The sequence below is a fragment of the Corvus kubaryi genome, unplaced genomic scaffold, assembly GCF_017639235.1.
Source record: "Corvus kubaryi isolate FWS band 111438036 unplaced genomic scaffold, C.kubaryi_AGA036_p1.0 37253, whole genome shotgun sequence".
In the NCBI taxonomy this organism is placed as follows: domain Eukaryota; kingdom Metazoa; phylum Chordata; class Aves; order Passeriformes; family Corvidae; genus Corvus; species Corvus kubaryi.
Window position 1 is genome coordinate 285635 of NW_024581075.1, and position 16792 is coordinate 302426.

The window sequence follows — 16792 nt, forward strand, 5'->3', positions numbered from 1 at the left end:
TTAGTGCCATTTCTCTGAGCACTGGCTGATGGAGTGTCTCCATTTCATGGATGTGGAATGAGAGGAAGGGAGGGAAGGTGACATGTCAGGGCATGCCAGCAGGATAATTTAGGAGGTTCTTACTGCTCAATCTGTGCTCCATTCACATGGCCTCTGGGAGCTTGCCTCGTTATTCTGGAGTTAAGGCAGCACTGTTAATTACCTAAAGATGCATTTTTTCCTGGTGCAGTATCCATTAAGGTCCATCTAGCTGGTAACTCCTGAAAAGTCTCTGCAACCTGCAGATCCCAAAATCTGAAGTCCCTAATTCCAGAGAGTTCTCCTTGATGGGAGGCAGCAGCAAGTGCAGCACATGAAGCCCATGGAGCCGTGCCTGAAGCTGGGCCAGGTGTCCCTGGGTTCTGGGAGTGTGTTAAGGCTGCCCTGGAGACTCAAGTTGGTTATTTCCATGTTCTTATGGGTATGTAGCTTGAACAAAAACATCTTCCAGGAGTAGCCAGTCCAGCCCCAGCACTGCTGTTCCATTCCGTACGCAGACAGCAGAGTGACACGTTTGCAGCTGCTTCCTTGTGCATGTGGCACTTGCTCTCCTTGTTATTCATGCAAACATTTCTCCTTGTTGATCTTCTAATGGTTCAGTCTCTGAATCTCTGAATCATTGGCCCTTCACCAAAACGCAGGAATCACAAAGCAGTCAATTCTCATTAGAAACTAAAGACAGTCAACAGATCCATGGCATCCTTCAAAGCCAATCTAAAATAATTCATTTTCCATCTCTCTGTCGTATTTGTCATGTTTCTGCCAGCAGAAAGTGCAGCTGTAGCAGGATTATTCTGAAGGGAGCTCTAAATAAATCACCTGTCACCTGCCAGGCTCGGCTCACTTGTGCTGCTTTGTTGTGTAACCATTAGTGATTTACACTCCTTCCTCCTCTGTGTCTGAACACTTTGTGAGGCCACTGGAACATGTTATTGTGTCAGAGCAAAATACTGAAACAAAGAGCTTGTTCTCTGTGTGTCGTGTCACTTACAGCCACCTCTGATCCCTTCCTAACTGGAATGTCATGTTTGCCCTGTGATGCCCCGCAGAGAGATGAGAGGCTTTTACAAGACTTACGAAAGAGAACTGAATATGAATTTAATAATTCATTTAAAATAGTGTTAAATCTGCTGCTGACATCTAGTGGGTGCCTGAATTCGTAAATACTCGAGTGATCAGAAAACACGAAGCTTTTCTGTTTGGTCTGTGAAGTTGTGTTGTCTTTGGATCAAAATAAAACTCTGCTGGGTTTGATGAAGGCAAATAAATGCTACAAAGATGTTAAACTGGTTACCAATGGAATGTGTTCCAGAATGACAGGAAGGGACACAAACTGATGCTTTTGGATGTGGGTGAACTGAGATTTTGAATCTATAATCTTGCTCTGCAGCCCAGGTCCTGCACCTGAACCCCAGAGATCTCTTTTCCTTTTCCATTCAGCTTTTTGTGCCCCTTGCACATTTGCACAGGGGATGAGAGTGTTTTGATGAGCAAATACAGGACTCTGATATATGTTACCATATCCAAAAAAATACCAGTGGAAAGGGAATTGTTTGTCCCAGTGGAATAATTGTTTGTCCCCCTAATTGGTTTGAGGATTTCTGGCCAGCAGATCTCTTTAACTAGAAATAAAGGTTCTCAGTTTTTGCCATGGTAGTTTAAAGAATCATTAACAATCCACAATTAAGTGGGTTGTTAGTTTGCTCTAACATTCAATAATATTCCAGTAATATTTTGCTCTTTGGGATTTTAGAAGGGACAGGAGATGGATGAAGGAAGATGAGGAATTAAAAAATTGTCTTTCTACAAGAGAGATATTGAGGGGCTGGAGTGTGTCCAGAGACAGGAACAGAGCTGGGGAGGGGGCTGGAGAATCCTGAGGGAGCTGGGGGGATTCAGGGGGGCTCAGGGGGGACCTTTTCACTCCACAACTCCCCAACAGGAGGGTGGAGCCAGGTGGGGGTCAGGAGGTTTGGGTTGGACATTAGGAGGAGTTTCATGGAAAGGGTGCTCAGGCCTTGGCAGGAGCTGCCCAGGGAGGTTTGGAGTGCCCACCCTGGAGGTGTCCAAGGAAGGGCTGGAGGTGGCACTCAGTGCTCTGGGCTGGGGACAAGGTGGGGATTGGGCACAGCTTTGGGACTGGATGGTCTGGGAGGGCTTTCCCAGCCTCAAGGATTCTGTGATCCTGTGGAGACTCCTGCAGCTAGGTCAGGGTGATTTGCTGTTATTGTGAGTCCCTGAGCTCAAGGCACTCACCTGAAGTTGTTTACCTAAAACCACACACCTCGAAAGGTGGTGTAACTGGAATTGAAGCCCAGGATTTGTGGTTTTCTCTCCATTGCTCTGATCCTTTGGTAGTTTGTGAGAATTCTGAAGCAGCACATGCTTAGGTGATGCAGCTGCTCTTGTTTTTGCATGACTCCAGGTGAAATTACAGCTGGTGACCCCTGGGTTTTAGTTTTCAAAACTTCCCTCTGACACACAGATTCATTTTAAAATTGAACCTCCAGTAGCAACAATTCCGAGTTGCTCTTGCTGAATTATGTAAAATGATGGTGTTTTATGAGATTATCTCTTTTGCTCCCTGTTTTAATGGGAAAAACAAACTTTTCCTGGATGATAAAGCCATGCACTTGGCATGCTGAAAGCCAGAACCGAACAGCTGGAGGTCTCCTTGGGTTTGTGATTAATGGGAACAGCAAAGGCTCTTGCTGCTGGTTTATTATTGGTTTTCCAGTCAATGACAAGCGCTGGTCACTGGGACACTGAGTGACAAACCAGCTTCCCGACATCCACAATGGTGTCATGGGAAAAGGGAAAAGTGTGGTCCAAAAAAGCTCCTTTCATTTCCTGCTCCATGTTTTCCAGGGGTCGATCCAGCATTACAGAAGGAATCCAGACCTCAGATGCCCGTTCCATCTGCAACTCCAGCCTCAGCATCATCCTCCTCATCCAAATTCCACCGAGCTCGCTCAGGGGGAGCCAGAGATGAACGTTATCGATCTGGTAAGGGCAGGGACAAGAGTCCCTCCCCTGGATTCCTCTCCGTGGGGAGGAAAGTGCTGTGTCCTCTCAAGGAATCAAAATTATTATGTCTGCTGATGGAAAGTCCTGTCTTGGTGGTTCTCTGTAATGAAACATCAGACTGTGGGGTGCAGCTGCTGAATCAAAACCCCTTATAAGTAGAAAAAGCAAATAATGCCACCCTGATACTCTGGATTGATGCAAATTGTTCGGTGCAATTACACAAAGATGTAATGAGCTTAATCCAGAAGTTTCCAGAGTAACAAACCTGGCCCTGCATTCAGCTCGCTAACTTCAGGAACCTCAATTAGTTTCCTTGTTTTAAAAAAGAGAATAAAAGGTGATGCTACTCCTGGGATGGCAGAAAAGAGTCCTTGGGAAGGCGCTGAAAGGGGGATGTCACAAACAGGCGGATCGGGGTGTTGGCACCGTAACCCTAACCCTAACTGCTGTGCTCTTGCTGAAGGCAGCTTGTGCCCTTCCCTCTCGCAGACATCCACACGGAAGCGGTCCAGGCAGCGCTGGCCAAGCACAAGGAGCAGAAGATGGCCCTGCCCATGCCCACCAAGCGCCGCTCCACCTTCGTCCAGTCCCCGGCAGACGCCTGCACTCCCCCAGGTGAGGCTGTGCCGGGATGTCCAGGGTCACACCTTCCAAACCAAGGGGCTGCAGTGCTGCCGGTGTTCCAGCTCTTCACACACCTGCAGGGAGTGTGTTAGTCCTCTCTCAGGGCTGGGAAGTGACCTCTCTTCCAGAGTTCTTAAAGAACCACGTGGTGGGATTCTTGGGATGTCCTGTGCGAGGAGTTGGACGTGGATGGTCCTTGTGGGTCCAACTCAGGGTATTCCATGGTTCTATGGTTCAAATTGGCCAGAGCTGAGCAGCCCTGGACTGAGGCCACTTCTGCTTCCCTCACACCCGTTTCTGATGGATAATTCACATCTTGATTTCATTCGTGTTTAATGCTCAGCGCACAAGAGGAGGGCTTGCAGCGATGTTTGTTTCTGGGCAAGGACCTCGGAGGGGTCCGCTGGGATTCCACAACTTGCAGGACTTTTCCCACCCCTGCCATGTACTGGCTGCAGCAGAATCCTTGGATGACATGGTGTCTGTCACGATGCATGTGCAGCAGATATCAGTAACCCTCTGTTTTCCAGCAGCTCGATGCACTGACTGACAAATGAGTCCGTGTGATTTTTGGCAATGACTTCTATGTTGTGTCTCATTGTGCAGAAGCATCGCAGCCATTTGGATTGACAAAGTCATGCGAATGTTATGAATCCACATCCCCTGGTGAATTCATAGCTCTGAAACTGCTCTGCTGGGCCATGTCACTCCTCCTCCTCCTCCTCCTTACTTCCTGTTTTATCACACTTCCTTTTTCCCTTCCTTTCTCCGGGGGGCTGATGCATGTTCCTGGTGTCTGCTTGGGTCTCAGCTCTGTGCTCACTTGTCCAGGACTGCAGCACATCCTGTGCTGTGGGAGTCACATGAATCGAGGTCAGCACTTACAGCGTGGCTGGAGCCAGTCCTCTGCCTCAGCTCCTAACTCCGTTCCACTCTGCAAGTGGGTAGAACATGATTTGGTAGTTTGGTTTACCGCTCGAGTGTAGGCAGAAAATCACTTTGAGGAACACCTAAATTTCAGGCCAAAGCTGCCGGTATGTTTGTATTTAGCAATGTACGACTCAACATCTCAAGACCTGAGTGCTCGCTTCATGGTAATTAAATAATCAGTTCACAGTTTTGGGACAGCTGAGGTATCTGTGCTCTGGGACACACAGGAAGCAGTTCCTTGCTGTAGATTTCTCTGTTTTGTTTTGGGGTTGGGCTTTTTGTTTGTTTTCTGCAATTGAAAGGGCCCCATTTAGAGCCCCAGACAAAAGCGTTTTCTGCTGTGGCCTTGGCACAGTTGTTTCCTGTGTTTTCTTTGTTCCTGGGACTTTGCAGTTTGACAACAACCCTCACCCCTCACTTTCCAGTTCAGAATGACCAGAGTTAGGCAAAACAGCATCTGATATTATGGAATGTGAATGGAAAAGTAATGAGAGTTAAGTTCTAGGCTTGGAGACCCCAGGGGAAGGATGTTGTCTGAGGAGGTGAATCAAACAGGGGTGAGTGTGTTCCCACTGACAATTCTGCTGCTTTAACCTCTGGTGTGGCTGATGTAACAGCCCGTGGAAAACAGATCTTCCTGTGAAAGCCTGTGCTGTTGATATGTGATTGGAAAGAGCATGTTCAGTGCCATGTGCTTTTCCCTAAGCAGCTAGATTTTCTTTCTGCTTCCACACAGACACGTCTTCCGCCTCCGAGGACGAGGGCTCGCTCAGGCGCCAAGCTGCTCTCTCTGCTGCATTGCACCAGAGCTTACAGAATGCTGAGTCTTGGATCAACCGATCTGTTCAGGGGTCATCCACATCCTCATCAGCATCCTCTACACTTTCCCATGGAGAAGGCAAAGGGACCAGTGGGTCACTAGCTGATGTATTTGCCAATACTCGAATAGGTAGGAGCTGGGTACGAACAGAACAATCGCTTCGAGTTCAGACTGTGTTGATAAAGCTGCAGTTGTCCGTTGCAGAAGGGAAATTTGGAGCAAGAGTTTAGCTGGTATTGATGGAACTTGCTAGGATTGGTTGGAGTTGCACCGTCACACTGTTGTTTTCCGGAAGAATTTCAGAAGATTGAGGTGGTTGTAAAAGGGAGAGTGGGGAGCAGGAGCTTCTGGAAGCAGGGAAGACTGCAGGGACAGTGTGGACAGAGCAGGAGGCACAACTCTCTGTGTCCTGTGTTGCTTTATGTCTCCAGCTCTTGGGAGCTCCTGTGGGCACAAAGCTGCCCAGTGCAAGTGGCATTTTCATCTGTGTCCTGACGAATCCCCTAGGGGTGTCTGTGCCTGTGGAGTGGGGGAATGCTGTGTTTAACATCCTCATTTTGCTCTGAGCCCTGATGGTTTATTGTTTGCGTTAGATCAGGAAAGAAAAAGAACCAAATCCAGCCATGTGTGTGAACAAATGAGCCTGTCATTAAAAAATGGGGTTAGAGGAGTAAAGCTTTAGCCCAGCTCTTCCACGACTGTCTGAGGAATAACCAGAGCATCCAGGTACTGAGGAGACGGAGCAAAATCTACAGATCTGGATACCCCGGGCTCAGTTTTCTGAGGCTCTGAGGTGCTCCTTGCTGCTGATGCTTCTGTATGAAATGGCCAAGTTTGTTTTTGCTCTGTGTATGTTTGTCCTTTTTAGCTGCTGGTGAGGAAATTCCTGCACCGTAGGACATTGTCTGTATTTCATGTGCTCTCTGCTTCTGCTTAACTGGGTTGGGGCAAGCAGTGCATAGAAGTGCTGGTGATTTTATCTTTCACTTATTTATTTTTTTATTGCTGTTATTTTTGTTTGTTTATTCGCTGGGATGCAAATTGTTTCCTGAAATGGAAAACTGAGGAGATTGCCCATAAAATGTAGTCAATATAATTAATGTCTTTGAAGCAGAGAGGCTGTTTTTAATTGGAGCATGCAGAAGGCCACATTACCTTTTGCAATGAATTAAGGTAACACAGCTTTTTACCTCCAGAATATCTACTGTCTAATCTAATTAGTGTCTTATGCAAAATAGAAGCTTTGAATCTTTGTCAGAATTACATTTGCCACATTCATCCTGGTTTAAAGGAATAGAACTCTCACATACACAGCTCTGCACATCTCTCTCTCTCGAGAGCAATGCAAAGTCCTGCAGATGTTTGGATTGTACAAATCCATGTCCTTTCCAGTGATTTTAGAAGTTCGGTGCATGAGAAATATTCCTTGCCACTGTGTCTCCAAAGGGATGCAGAAATGGGTTCTTTTTCCTCCTTAGAAAAAGGGAAATCAACACAGAATCAATCACAAAACCCCGTCAGTGGGAATTATTTAGGATTTGACTTCAGACTATCTGTAAAGCCCAGCCCGTAGTTTCATACTGTGGGGTTTTTCCTTTGTAAGCAACAGTTGCTGGTGCTGTTAAGCCAGAATAGAATATTCTTGCCCTATCAGATGATTGAACCTGCTGGGTTGTGCAAAGAAACCCCACATAAGCAAAAATCCCTTGTTTAAGAGACAGTTCACTGGAGAATTCGTGCAGGATACAGTTGCAGCCTCGGCTGAAAGGCAGGACAGTGTCTTGCAGCTTGAAGCAGAAGTAAGACCCAGTTCACACTGTTCATTGGGTTTGTTCTGTAACTGCTGGACAACTGTGACCACCCAGCTGGAAGTGATTGAAACCCAACACGATTTTTGCTGATCTGCTTTGGTCAAATTCCCACGTGTTTTGTTTTCAAAAGCCCTCACTCACAAAAAAGCTAAATAGTAGAATTCTAGCAAGAGAGATCAGTGCATAGGTGAGGGAGGGATTTGTTCTGGACTTTGGGTGTTTCAGAGCTCATGTGAATCTCAAACTTTTAAAATTTTATTTATTTATTTATTTCACAGTACGTAATGTCAAGAAATTGAGCTTCAAGGTTAGAAACCAAGAACAGGAATTCTGTTTTGCTGCAGCACTTTCCTGACATGGACAAAACCTTGTGCCTTTGGTTTTTTGGTTTCCAGAACACATAATGTGCCTCTCCTAGAGCTGCTGAACCTTTAGGAATCAGTGTGTTTAGCATTAATGAGGGTTCCCATACATCCAACCCTTCAATCCTTAGGATTATTGGTAACAGCTGACTGACTGACACTTTGCTTGTCGGAGATAATAAAAGGTGTATTTAGCAGCTTTCTTCTTTTTTTAGAAAGTTTCTCAGTCCCCCCAGATGTCACAGCAACTACCTCCACCCCCTCAGCGCGGCCGGCAGCCATCGACCTCCCTCCCTCGGGAATCGTGAAGGGGATGCACAAGGGATCCAACCGCTCCAGCCTCATGGACACTGCAGATGGTACGAAACCTTCTGCAGTTTTCAGAGAGGGCTTAAATCGCAGGGTTTGTTCTTCCAACTCCAGTCTAGCTCGTTGAAGCACATCACAAAACTGGAATGGTTTTGGCACTGGCATTAAGACGTTACTGTGCCGCCGTCGTGGTTTGGCATTCAGGAGGAATTCCTTCGTGGACAGGGTGGGCAGGCCTTGGAACTGCCCAGGGAGGTGGTGGAGTCCCAATCCCTGGAGGTGTCCAGGGAGCGACTGGACGTGGCACTCAGCGCTCTGGTCTTTCCCTCCAGGTGTTCCTGTGAGCAGCAGAGTCTCCACAAAAATTCAGCAGTTGTTGAACACCTTGAAAAGACCTAAAAGACCACCCCTGAAGGAATTCTTTGTGGATGATTTTGAAGAAATTGTGGAAGGTAATAGCACAAATAACGGTTTTATGCACATTTGTTACAATTAGACACTCGGGGAGCTGAGTTCTCTGTGCTGTTGTTCTCAAGGTTGACTCAGATTCGCTCTTTGCAGCAGCCTCCATGAACAGTCTGACACAAAACCAGTGTTTGAAGTAATTCACTGTTCTGCTGAGCTCTGGGGGACCTCCTCCTCAACGCTAAACTTCTTAAAAAAAAAAGGCAAATAGATTTTTAAACCCCCTTCATTTTCTTAGGCTACTTTCATTAATTTCCCAAAGGGGATTGTCCTCACTGGTAATTTCATTCCAGCTAAGGTTTTCTTTTCTCCAGTTCTGTGTTCCTTTCCCTACTGATGTGTTGAACACCTTTGAACAACATCCTGTGGGAAGACTCCATTCATGATGTCTTGTTTTGAGTGAGACTTCTTAGGAAATGGGATGGAATGAGTTGTTAAACGCTTTTCCTCTTTTCCTTTAGGTTTGTTTTGAGTTTATTTCAAGCTGAACTGTCAAGTGACAAATGGGCAGAGATGGAGAATATTGTTTTATCTGGATTATATTAGAAATATCCCAACAGATACTGGAAATATGGAATTTTCTTAGTTCCGCAGCCCGACCCGAATCAGCCCAAGCCCGAGGGCCGCCAGATGACCCCGGTGAAGGGAGAGCCCCTGGGAGTGGTCTGTAACTGGCCTCCTGCCTTGGAAGCAGCTCTGCAGCGCTGGGGAACCACTCAGGCTAAATGTCCCTGTCTGACAGCACTGGATGTGACAGGAAAACCAGTTTATACCCTCACGTATGGTGAGTTGAGCCTCCGCCCTGCCTTCCCCTGCTCAGCTGCTCCCAAAGAGCAGCAGTGGAGAGAGCACAGGGCTCGTGGGTTTAGAGGGGTTGTGAAAACCTTCCTGGTCTCTGAGAGTGTTGTAGACAGAGCAGTGTGGCTGTTGATGGTAAAAACAGCCAGGATGTGAGCTGTTCTCTTGTGCTGCTTGATCCAGAGCTGTGCAAGTCTCTGTTCTCTGTGTTCCAGGCAAACTCTGGAGCAGAAGTCTCAAGCTGGCCTACACCCTGCTTAATAAACTGGGAACCAAAAACGAACCCGTGTTAAAACCTGGAGACAGGGTAATGACTTTGGCATTCTCTGCTTCTCGCTCTGGAGTAAAACGAGGGGCTTGGGGGCTGGAACTTGGCACAGACACCACAGTGAGACTCTAACCCCAGGGATGAGGCTGCTTGGGACAGAAATTGGTGTGAGTTTTCAGGGGTTCTGGCTCCTCTGTGAGCAGCTTCTTGGCTCTGGGCTTTGAAATGCGTCTGAGGAAGAGCACGCAGCTCTGAGGGAAGTGCAGGCTTTGATGTCTGTGTCTTGGCTGTGTGTGAGCCTCACGTGCCTGGGCACTACGTGAGGAGCTCAGGCACATTCCATACATTCTGGGGGAGGCAGAATGTGAAATAACACCAAGTTTGTCTGAGTTTTAGTCGCTCTAGGTCTGGATTTTGAAAGTTTAACTTGTTTCAAGTAACAGCACACGTGTGGGTTGCAGGTAGCCCTTGTGTATCCCAACAACGACCCCGTGATGTTCATGGTGGCATTTTACGGCTGTCTGCTGGCAGAAGTGATCCCAGTGCCTATAGAGGTACCTCTTACCAGAAAGGTAACGTTGATGGAACTTGGAGAAGCGATGTGGGATGGAAACCAAGTCAGGCCATCAGCCTCTGACAGCGTTTCACAGCCTCCAGCTGCTGCCTGAGCAGCTCTGTACCAACAAGGACCTTTGGGAGCCCGGAATGGCATTTAGAAATGGAAAAACATATTGACCAGAGCTGTGCTGAGCAGCTGGAGATGGTCAATTCTCCTAAATGATGCAGTGTTCATTTCCTTATTGCAAATAATTTATACAGAACAGATTTTAGTGTGGATCTGGCCCCTGGTTGATGGGAGGGGGCTCAATCCAGCCTTGCTGAGCTCTGCCAGGCTCTGACTTTGCTGGAGGTGGAGGTGCTCAGTGTTCCTGAAGACTTGGAGGCACTTTCTGTAAATTCTTTGCTCAACAAAGTGTTTTCTTTACCCTCACCAGAAGTTTTGCACTGTTGCCATATTAGTGCCCTGTCGAAAGCTGTGTGAAACTGTAGGATTCCATAAGAGGAAACAAAAGCAAGAGGCTCGTGGCAAACATGGTGGCAGGAGAGGTGGCAGTGAGCTGGGAACTGGTCTGGGAACACTCAGGGACTCACAGAGCTTTGATTTCATTCTCTGCACTGTGACAGACTGCTATAGCAACCAAATGCAAAATTAAAACTTCTCCAGTATTTGCCCAATCAGTTTCTGAGTGAGCCTCCTCATTTTATCATTGTGCAACAGAGATTGGCTCCAGGGGATAGAGAGGTCTCGTTATTCCGGTGTAATTACATGTTTTGCTTTTTTTGCCTCCCGATTCCTCTTTGCAGCATCTGGGTTTCCATTAATGCCAGGAGATGGGGTGTGCTCCATGCCTGGGTGCTGGGCAGGAGCACTTGTTTTCCCTGGATTTCACATCCAGTGCATTTTAATCTTGCCAAGGTCACGTTTCATGGGATCACAGGGCGCTTTGAGTTTGAGGGGACCTTAGAGACCATCCAGTTCCATCATTTGCCATGGGCAGGAACACCTTCCACTAGCCTAAGTCCCTCCAGTAGTGATTCTGGGATGCTGAGTGTGTGTGGGAATGGGTTGTTTGCTTCTTTTCCTCACCATAACGTTACCCCCAGTCCGCAAAGCATTATCAAACCTTGGATTTTGGTAAGGGAAAGCTGACTTCTGTCATCTTTGAACAGGAATGACTTTTCCCCTCTTCCCTCAGGATGCTGGTGGGCAGCAGATCGGCTTCCTGCTGGGGAGCTGTGGGATTGCTCTGGCCCTCACCACTGAAGTGTGTCTGAAAGGGCTCCCAAAAACCCAGAATGGAGAAATTGTGCAGTTTAAAGGTGAGTTGGTTATAGACTGGCTTTTGATTGTACTTCAGCTGCAGCTGAGCCATCTGAAAGGAGCTGTCAGGACTCTGAAAGCGCTTGAGGGGCAAAGGGGCAACTCCTGATCCCATCACCAAAATATTGTAGGATTTGTGCTGAGATCAACCCATGTGTGTGACACAACTGCTCTGGTGTTCTGGGGGTCACAAGGAACCACCTCCCAAGCCAGGGTTGTGCTCAGGTCCCTTCAGTGGCATTTGGCAGGTTCCAAGGCAGCTTTATTCACAAGTTTTATTTAGGAATGCTGCAGGGATCTTCCCTGAGGAGAGGAAGTACCTTGTTGCCCACTGAACTCCCTGATGAGAAATGAGATGAACCTTCTGGCTGGTAGCTGGGCTTGGCTTGGAATTTTGCTTGTGTAACTGAACTTGGACAAATGATGGGGTTTAGTGTATTCTTGCAGAATATAAATCCCTCAATAAATAAACTGATATTAATGTACCGTTTAATTTTGGCTCCAGGTTGGCCCAGACTCAAATGGGTTGTGACAGATTCAAAATATCTCTCCAAATCTCCCAAGGACTGGCAGCCCAACATCTCAGCAGCAGGAACTGAGCCAGCATATATTGAGGTAAGTAGTGAATGGGGAATAGAAAGTACCTTCCGTGAGCTGAATTGAATGTTCTAATCACCAGGGAGAGAATGGTTGCACCTCACTCCCTTAAACTTCCCACTTGCCTGCCACTGAAACAAGTCTTTCACTGTGGACATCCTGCTGGGAAGCTTACTTTAGGTTTGAATCCCTTCGTGGCCTTGGGCACTGCTCGGAATAAGTTGGAGAACGGTTTTTGTTCCAAAAAGTGAGGGATGGAGAGAGCTGAGCTCTGGGATGGTGTTTGATAACACACATTCCTGGCAGTGCTTGAGCCAGCAGCAGTTTGAATTCTCTGTTCTTCCTGGTAGTGCTGGTTGTTGTTCCTAGGCCAGAAGGCGACTTGTGGGGATTGCAGTGGTTTGGGTGCTAGTTCAGCCATCCTGAAATTACAGGTTGGCTTTCAGTTCCTTACGGGAGCAGGAAGAGATGTCGTGAGCAGTGGCAATAGTGAAACCAACACAAACACGTTCATTTTCCTCCCATCTCCGTGGAGATTTTCCATGGGTGCTGCCACAATAACCATCTCCTCGGGTCTAAGCTTTGCTGATCCCGTCTTACACACAGATGGTTTTTGGGTTTGTCTCAGCAGCTTTAGAGAAAACTTTATTTTCCTGTGGATTCTGTGATTTAATTTCCTTCCTGTGTGGGATCCAGAGCCCCCCCTGACTCTCTTCTCCCTTGTGCAGTACAAGACCAGCAAAGAGGGCAGCGTCATGGGTGTCACCGTGTCCCGTGTGGCTATGCTGGCTCACTGCCAAGCCTTGTCTCAGGCCTGCAACTACTCTGAAGGTGGGTGAGAGCACAGAACATCAGAGGAATGAAGGCTCAACATTGTTTTAAGTGGTTGCCTCTCATATCTTTAGCAGCTGTCTCTGAGTAACCAATATTTACTGGAAAAAGTAAATAAAATTTTCAAGTGCGGATTCATTCTCCCCCAAAAGTGAAAACTAGCTGTGATGTTTTTCCATCCAAAACTGCATCATTTTCACTGCCATAATGAACAGGAATAAAAAGTGGGATTTATGTCATGTCTATGAAGTTACTGAGTCTGTTCTGGTGAACCAAAAGAGGAGCAAATGAATGAAAAACGGAGCATTTTCCAACAGTCTCAGGTCCCCTCTCAGTGTACTGATGGCCCATAGAAGTGTCTTCACAAACTTCTGGTGCTGATAGCGTGCAAATACCAAAGCTTCTGGGGCTGGGGCTGTTCTGGTCCTGTGAGGTTTTTTTGGGTAACCCAGGTTGGAAGATGCTGGTGCCATTCCAGAGGGTTTTGCTGTAGGTTATGGTTTATTCTGGTCTGCCTTGTAAATCAAGCTAATTCCTACATCCATTAATGAAACTATTTCTAGAGCTGTAGGTCATATTGCTTTAAAATGCAAAATTTGCCTTGAAGAATCCATCACTGGAGCTCCCATCACTGCTGAGAGTCAGGGGCTTGAATGATGTTCTCTGGCTCCGCTGCTCGTGCATAATGAGCTTCAGACCCTTCCTGTCCTACTCAGGGACGTTGCAGGCTGGAATGTGATTTCCTTGCAGCTTTCTGGACGTGTTCCTGCTCGGGAATGGATGTGCAGTTGTTACTGTGCACCACAAGGAGCTCTGATCAGTAACACTCTGATCAGTAACGCTCTGGGCTTGCTGCGGGTGCCCCGTGGAGCAGGTCTGACAGAGCAGTGACAGGTTCATCCGTGTGCAGATTCTGGCATAAATGATGGGCACAGCTGAGCTGGCACGTTGCACTTGCCAACTGCACCTTTCTTTTCCCAGGTGAAACAATAGTGAATGTGTTGGATTTTAAGAAGGACGCAGGGCTGTGGCATGGCATTCTGACGGTGGGTTGAAGCGTTCCAGAACTCTCTGTAATGAGAGATTAATGATTACATGGGATATTAGGAAAAATTTCTTCCCTGTGAGGGGGGGGAGGCCCTGACACAGGGTGCCCAGAGAAGCTGGGGCTGCCCCATCTGTGGAAACATCCAGGGCCAGGCTGGACGGGGCTTGGAACAACGTGGGATAGTGGGAGGTGTCCCTGCCATGGCAGGGGGTGGGACTGGATGAGGTTTAAGGTCCCTCCCAACCCAACCCATTGCAGAATTCCATGATTCTGTGATAACAGTAGCACTTGAGTCCCTGGTTGAGGACCATTACCTGTTAAAACAACCATTTCTCTCCCTGCCAGATCGGCAGTTCTCTGGGGGAACGACAGAGTCAGCCTGGCTAAACCTCTCTGAATTCATGATGGGGTGGAAGTTGATGGGGACTGAGGGTGACTCTTATTTCTGCTCCATGAGAGGTTTGTGATCCCTTTCCTAACAATCTTTTTCCTGCTTTTCAGAATGTAATGAACAAGCTGCACACTATCAGCGTGCCCTATTCTGTGATGAAAACCTGCCCTCTCTCGTGGGTGCAGAGGGTTCACGCCCACAAAGGTAACTCGGGATGATCCACAGCTTCAGCTTGGAGTTCTCAGGATCCACGAGTGAGGGGCATTAAAATCCCAAATGCCTTAAATCCTTCTTGCTCTTCCGTGCCAAATCTCGAGGGCCCAGAGTTTCACTGATGTCCAAAGATACTCGATTTCTATTTCACAGCTGTAGATATGATTTTCTAGATGGCTCAGGCAGGGCTGGGGCTCCTGTCTCTAAGACACTCAAGGGGAGATTTTAAGCCCCCAGTCATGTAGATACTTGTAAAACTCCTTGCATTGGTAACTTGCCAGAGGTTGGAACAGGAAGTCTTGGGAGGACAGGGGACTTTGCCATTTATTTCTGTGCACAAAGTCCTAATGCCACATGAATGCTGGGGAACAGGATGGGGATCTTGTGACTCGGAGCCAGTTTCTTTTATGAAACCAAGAAAATGGCAGAGTGCAGTAAGAGCACTTGATCCCTGGCCTCACTGAGGGCTTGCAGAGAGTGATAATGATTTATGGCCTTTGAAGGAGGAGCTGTGAGGATGACAGACCCTGGCTCAGGTGGTGGCAGTGGCCTGGATGCCACAGTAGATGCCGTTGTGTGTTGGGTTTGCTCTTACTGCAGTCTCAGTTGTTTAAGGCTTCCGTGCTTAGGTGAGAATTCCCTCACGTGGGGGGCTCAGACTGTGTATCCATATGAAAATAACTCTTGGAAAGCTGTGATTTGTCCTGAAGTGTTGTTTCTGCGTTGTTTGCAGCAAAAGTTGCTTTAGTGAAGTGTCGAGACTTGCACTGGGCCATGATGGCCCATCGGGACCAAAGAGACGTGAGCCTGAGCTCCCTGCGGATGCTGATCGTCACCGACGGCGCCAACCCCTGTGAGTGTCCCCAGCCCCTCTCCCAGGCCTCTCGCTGCAGCCCCCTGGCATCAGGATCAGCTTCTGAGGGGGTCTCATTTGGGGCAGAGCTCTGCCTCGTGGTGCTTGGGCACAGGACAAGGTGCTGCCATCCTTTGGGTTGGGAGACATCCTGCAAAGTAGGAGAAGGGAGAGTTGGATGGGGAGCAATGTTTATAAAATCAGAGAATTGTTCAGGCAGAAAAGACCTTTAAGGCCATCGAATCCAACCCTTAACCTAGCACCGTGTTCACCAGTAAACCCTGTCCCCAAGTGCCACATCCACACGTCCTCTAAACCCCTCCAGGGATGGTGATTCCACCACTGCTCTGGGCAGAATCCAATGTCTGGACATCCAATCTGGGCTTGTTCCAATGCCTGACCATCCTTGGAGTGAGATTTTCCTTAATATCCAACCTAAACCTCCCCAGCACAACTTGAGGCCCCTTCCTCCTGTAGTTTCCCAGATCCTCCTCCTGACCCTTCCTGTAGGTGGGCATGAAATCAAGTTCTGTGAAGTCCTAGTGGCATCTTTTCTTTCTTCCTAGGGTCTGTTTCCTCCTGTGATGCCTTCCTGAGCTTGTTTCAGAGCCATGGGCTCAAACCAGAGGCAATTTGTCCCTGTGCCACCTCCCCCGAAGCGATGACTGTGGCGATCCGGAGGTAACGGATTGAGTCATCCAGGCTAGGCTTCGTTCACACTTGGGTTGGTCACAGTTGATTTAAGGGTGTAATAAACTCCTCTGACATTTACTGTGTGCGCTCAGGTACTCGAGTCGCTGAGCTGTTAAACCTCCCTCCTGAGATCCGAGTGATTTCTGAGGTGTGTGACAGCTCAGCAGTGCCTGAGCACGGCTTCTCCTGCTCCTGATTTCCACAGCCTGGGAGCTGTTCTGAATCTGAGATGAGATTCGAGATCATTTGGACATTCTTGTGCTCTGTTTCTGTCCGTTGCTGCGTTCTGTAAGAAACAGCCCTGCAGTCCTGTGGCCTGGGAGCTGGGATTTGCCATGGGGTGAGACAATGAGCTGGCAGAGGAGCTGCAGCATCCAGGAGCACAGTTCCTTAGGGATTGAAAACGTGGCTCCTTTGGGTGGGGATCCCTGCTGCCGTCACAGTTTGAAATGATTACGCAAAGCAGAGACACTGAATGCGCGGATTTCTGGTGCTGTGCCATCCCCATCTGAGTCTGACACCAAGCCTGGGTGCCTGATTGAGTGTATTTATTGATTTTTGTGTCCTTCCCAGGCCTGGAGTCCCCGGGGCCCCTTTGCCGGGCAGAGCCATCCTGTCCATGAACGGGCTGAGTTTCGGTGTGATTCGGGTCAACACTGAAGATAAAAACTCTGCTCTCACTGTCCAGGATGTCGGGCATGTGATGCCAGGAGGTAAAAACGGGCAGGAGGCTCGTGTGAGATGTTTTTGGGGATGTTTTAGGAGCAGAACGGGTCAATGTTCTCTCCTGTATCAGCCTCGGAGCGGGGGAGGTGGGGCAGCACCAGACTC

General features: G+C 48.0%; 1 protein-coding gene across 4 annotated transcripts in view; it reads left to right on the top strand.

The window, feature by feature from the left end:
• The window catches only part of DIP2B (disco interacting protein 2 homolog B), a 61933-nt gene that overhangs the window by 29421 nt on the left and 15720 nt on the right, over positions 1-16792 (top strand). For 2 of the 4 annotated variants that reach the window (XM_042023662.1, XM_042023665.1), the window contains exons 3-18: positions 2908-3045; positions 3556-3681; positions 5357-5569; positions 7829-7972; positions 8255-8374; positions 8974-9171; positions 9401-9492; positions 9915-10025; positions 11211-11334; positions 11841-11950; positions 12661-12763; positions 13745-13809; positions 14313-14406; positions 15149-15268; positions 15835-15949; positions 16535-16674. In XM_042023662.1, the coding sequence (XP_041879596.1) occupies positions 2908-3045; positions 3556-3681; positions 5357-5569; positions 7829-7972; positions 8255-8374; positions 8974-9171; positions 9401-9492; positions 9915-10025; positions 11211-11334; positions 11841-11950; positions 12661-12763; positions 13745-13809; positions 14313-14406; positions 15149-15268; positions 15835-15949; positions 16535-16674 (2013 nt within the window). The remainder of the gene's footprint in view (positions 1-2907; positions 3046-3555; positions 3682-5356; positions 5570-7828; positions 7973-8254; positions 8375-8973; positions 9172-9400; positions 9493-9914; positions 10026-11210; positions 11335-11840; positions 11951-12660; positions 12764-13744; positions 13810-14312; positions 14407-15148; positions 15269-15834; positions 15950-16534; positions 16675-16792) is intronic. The other 2 variants (XM_042023663.1, XM_042023666.1) reach the window with 2 other exon arrangements.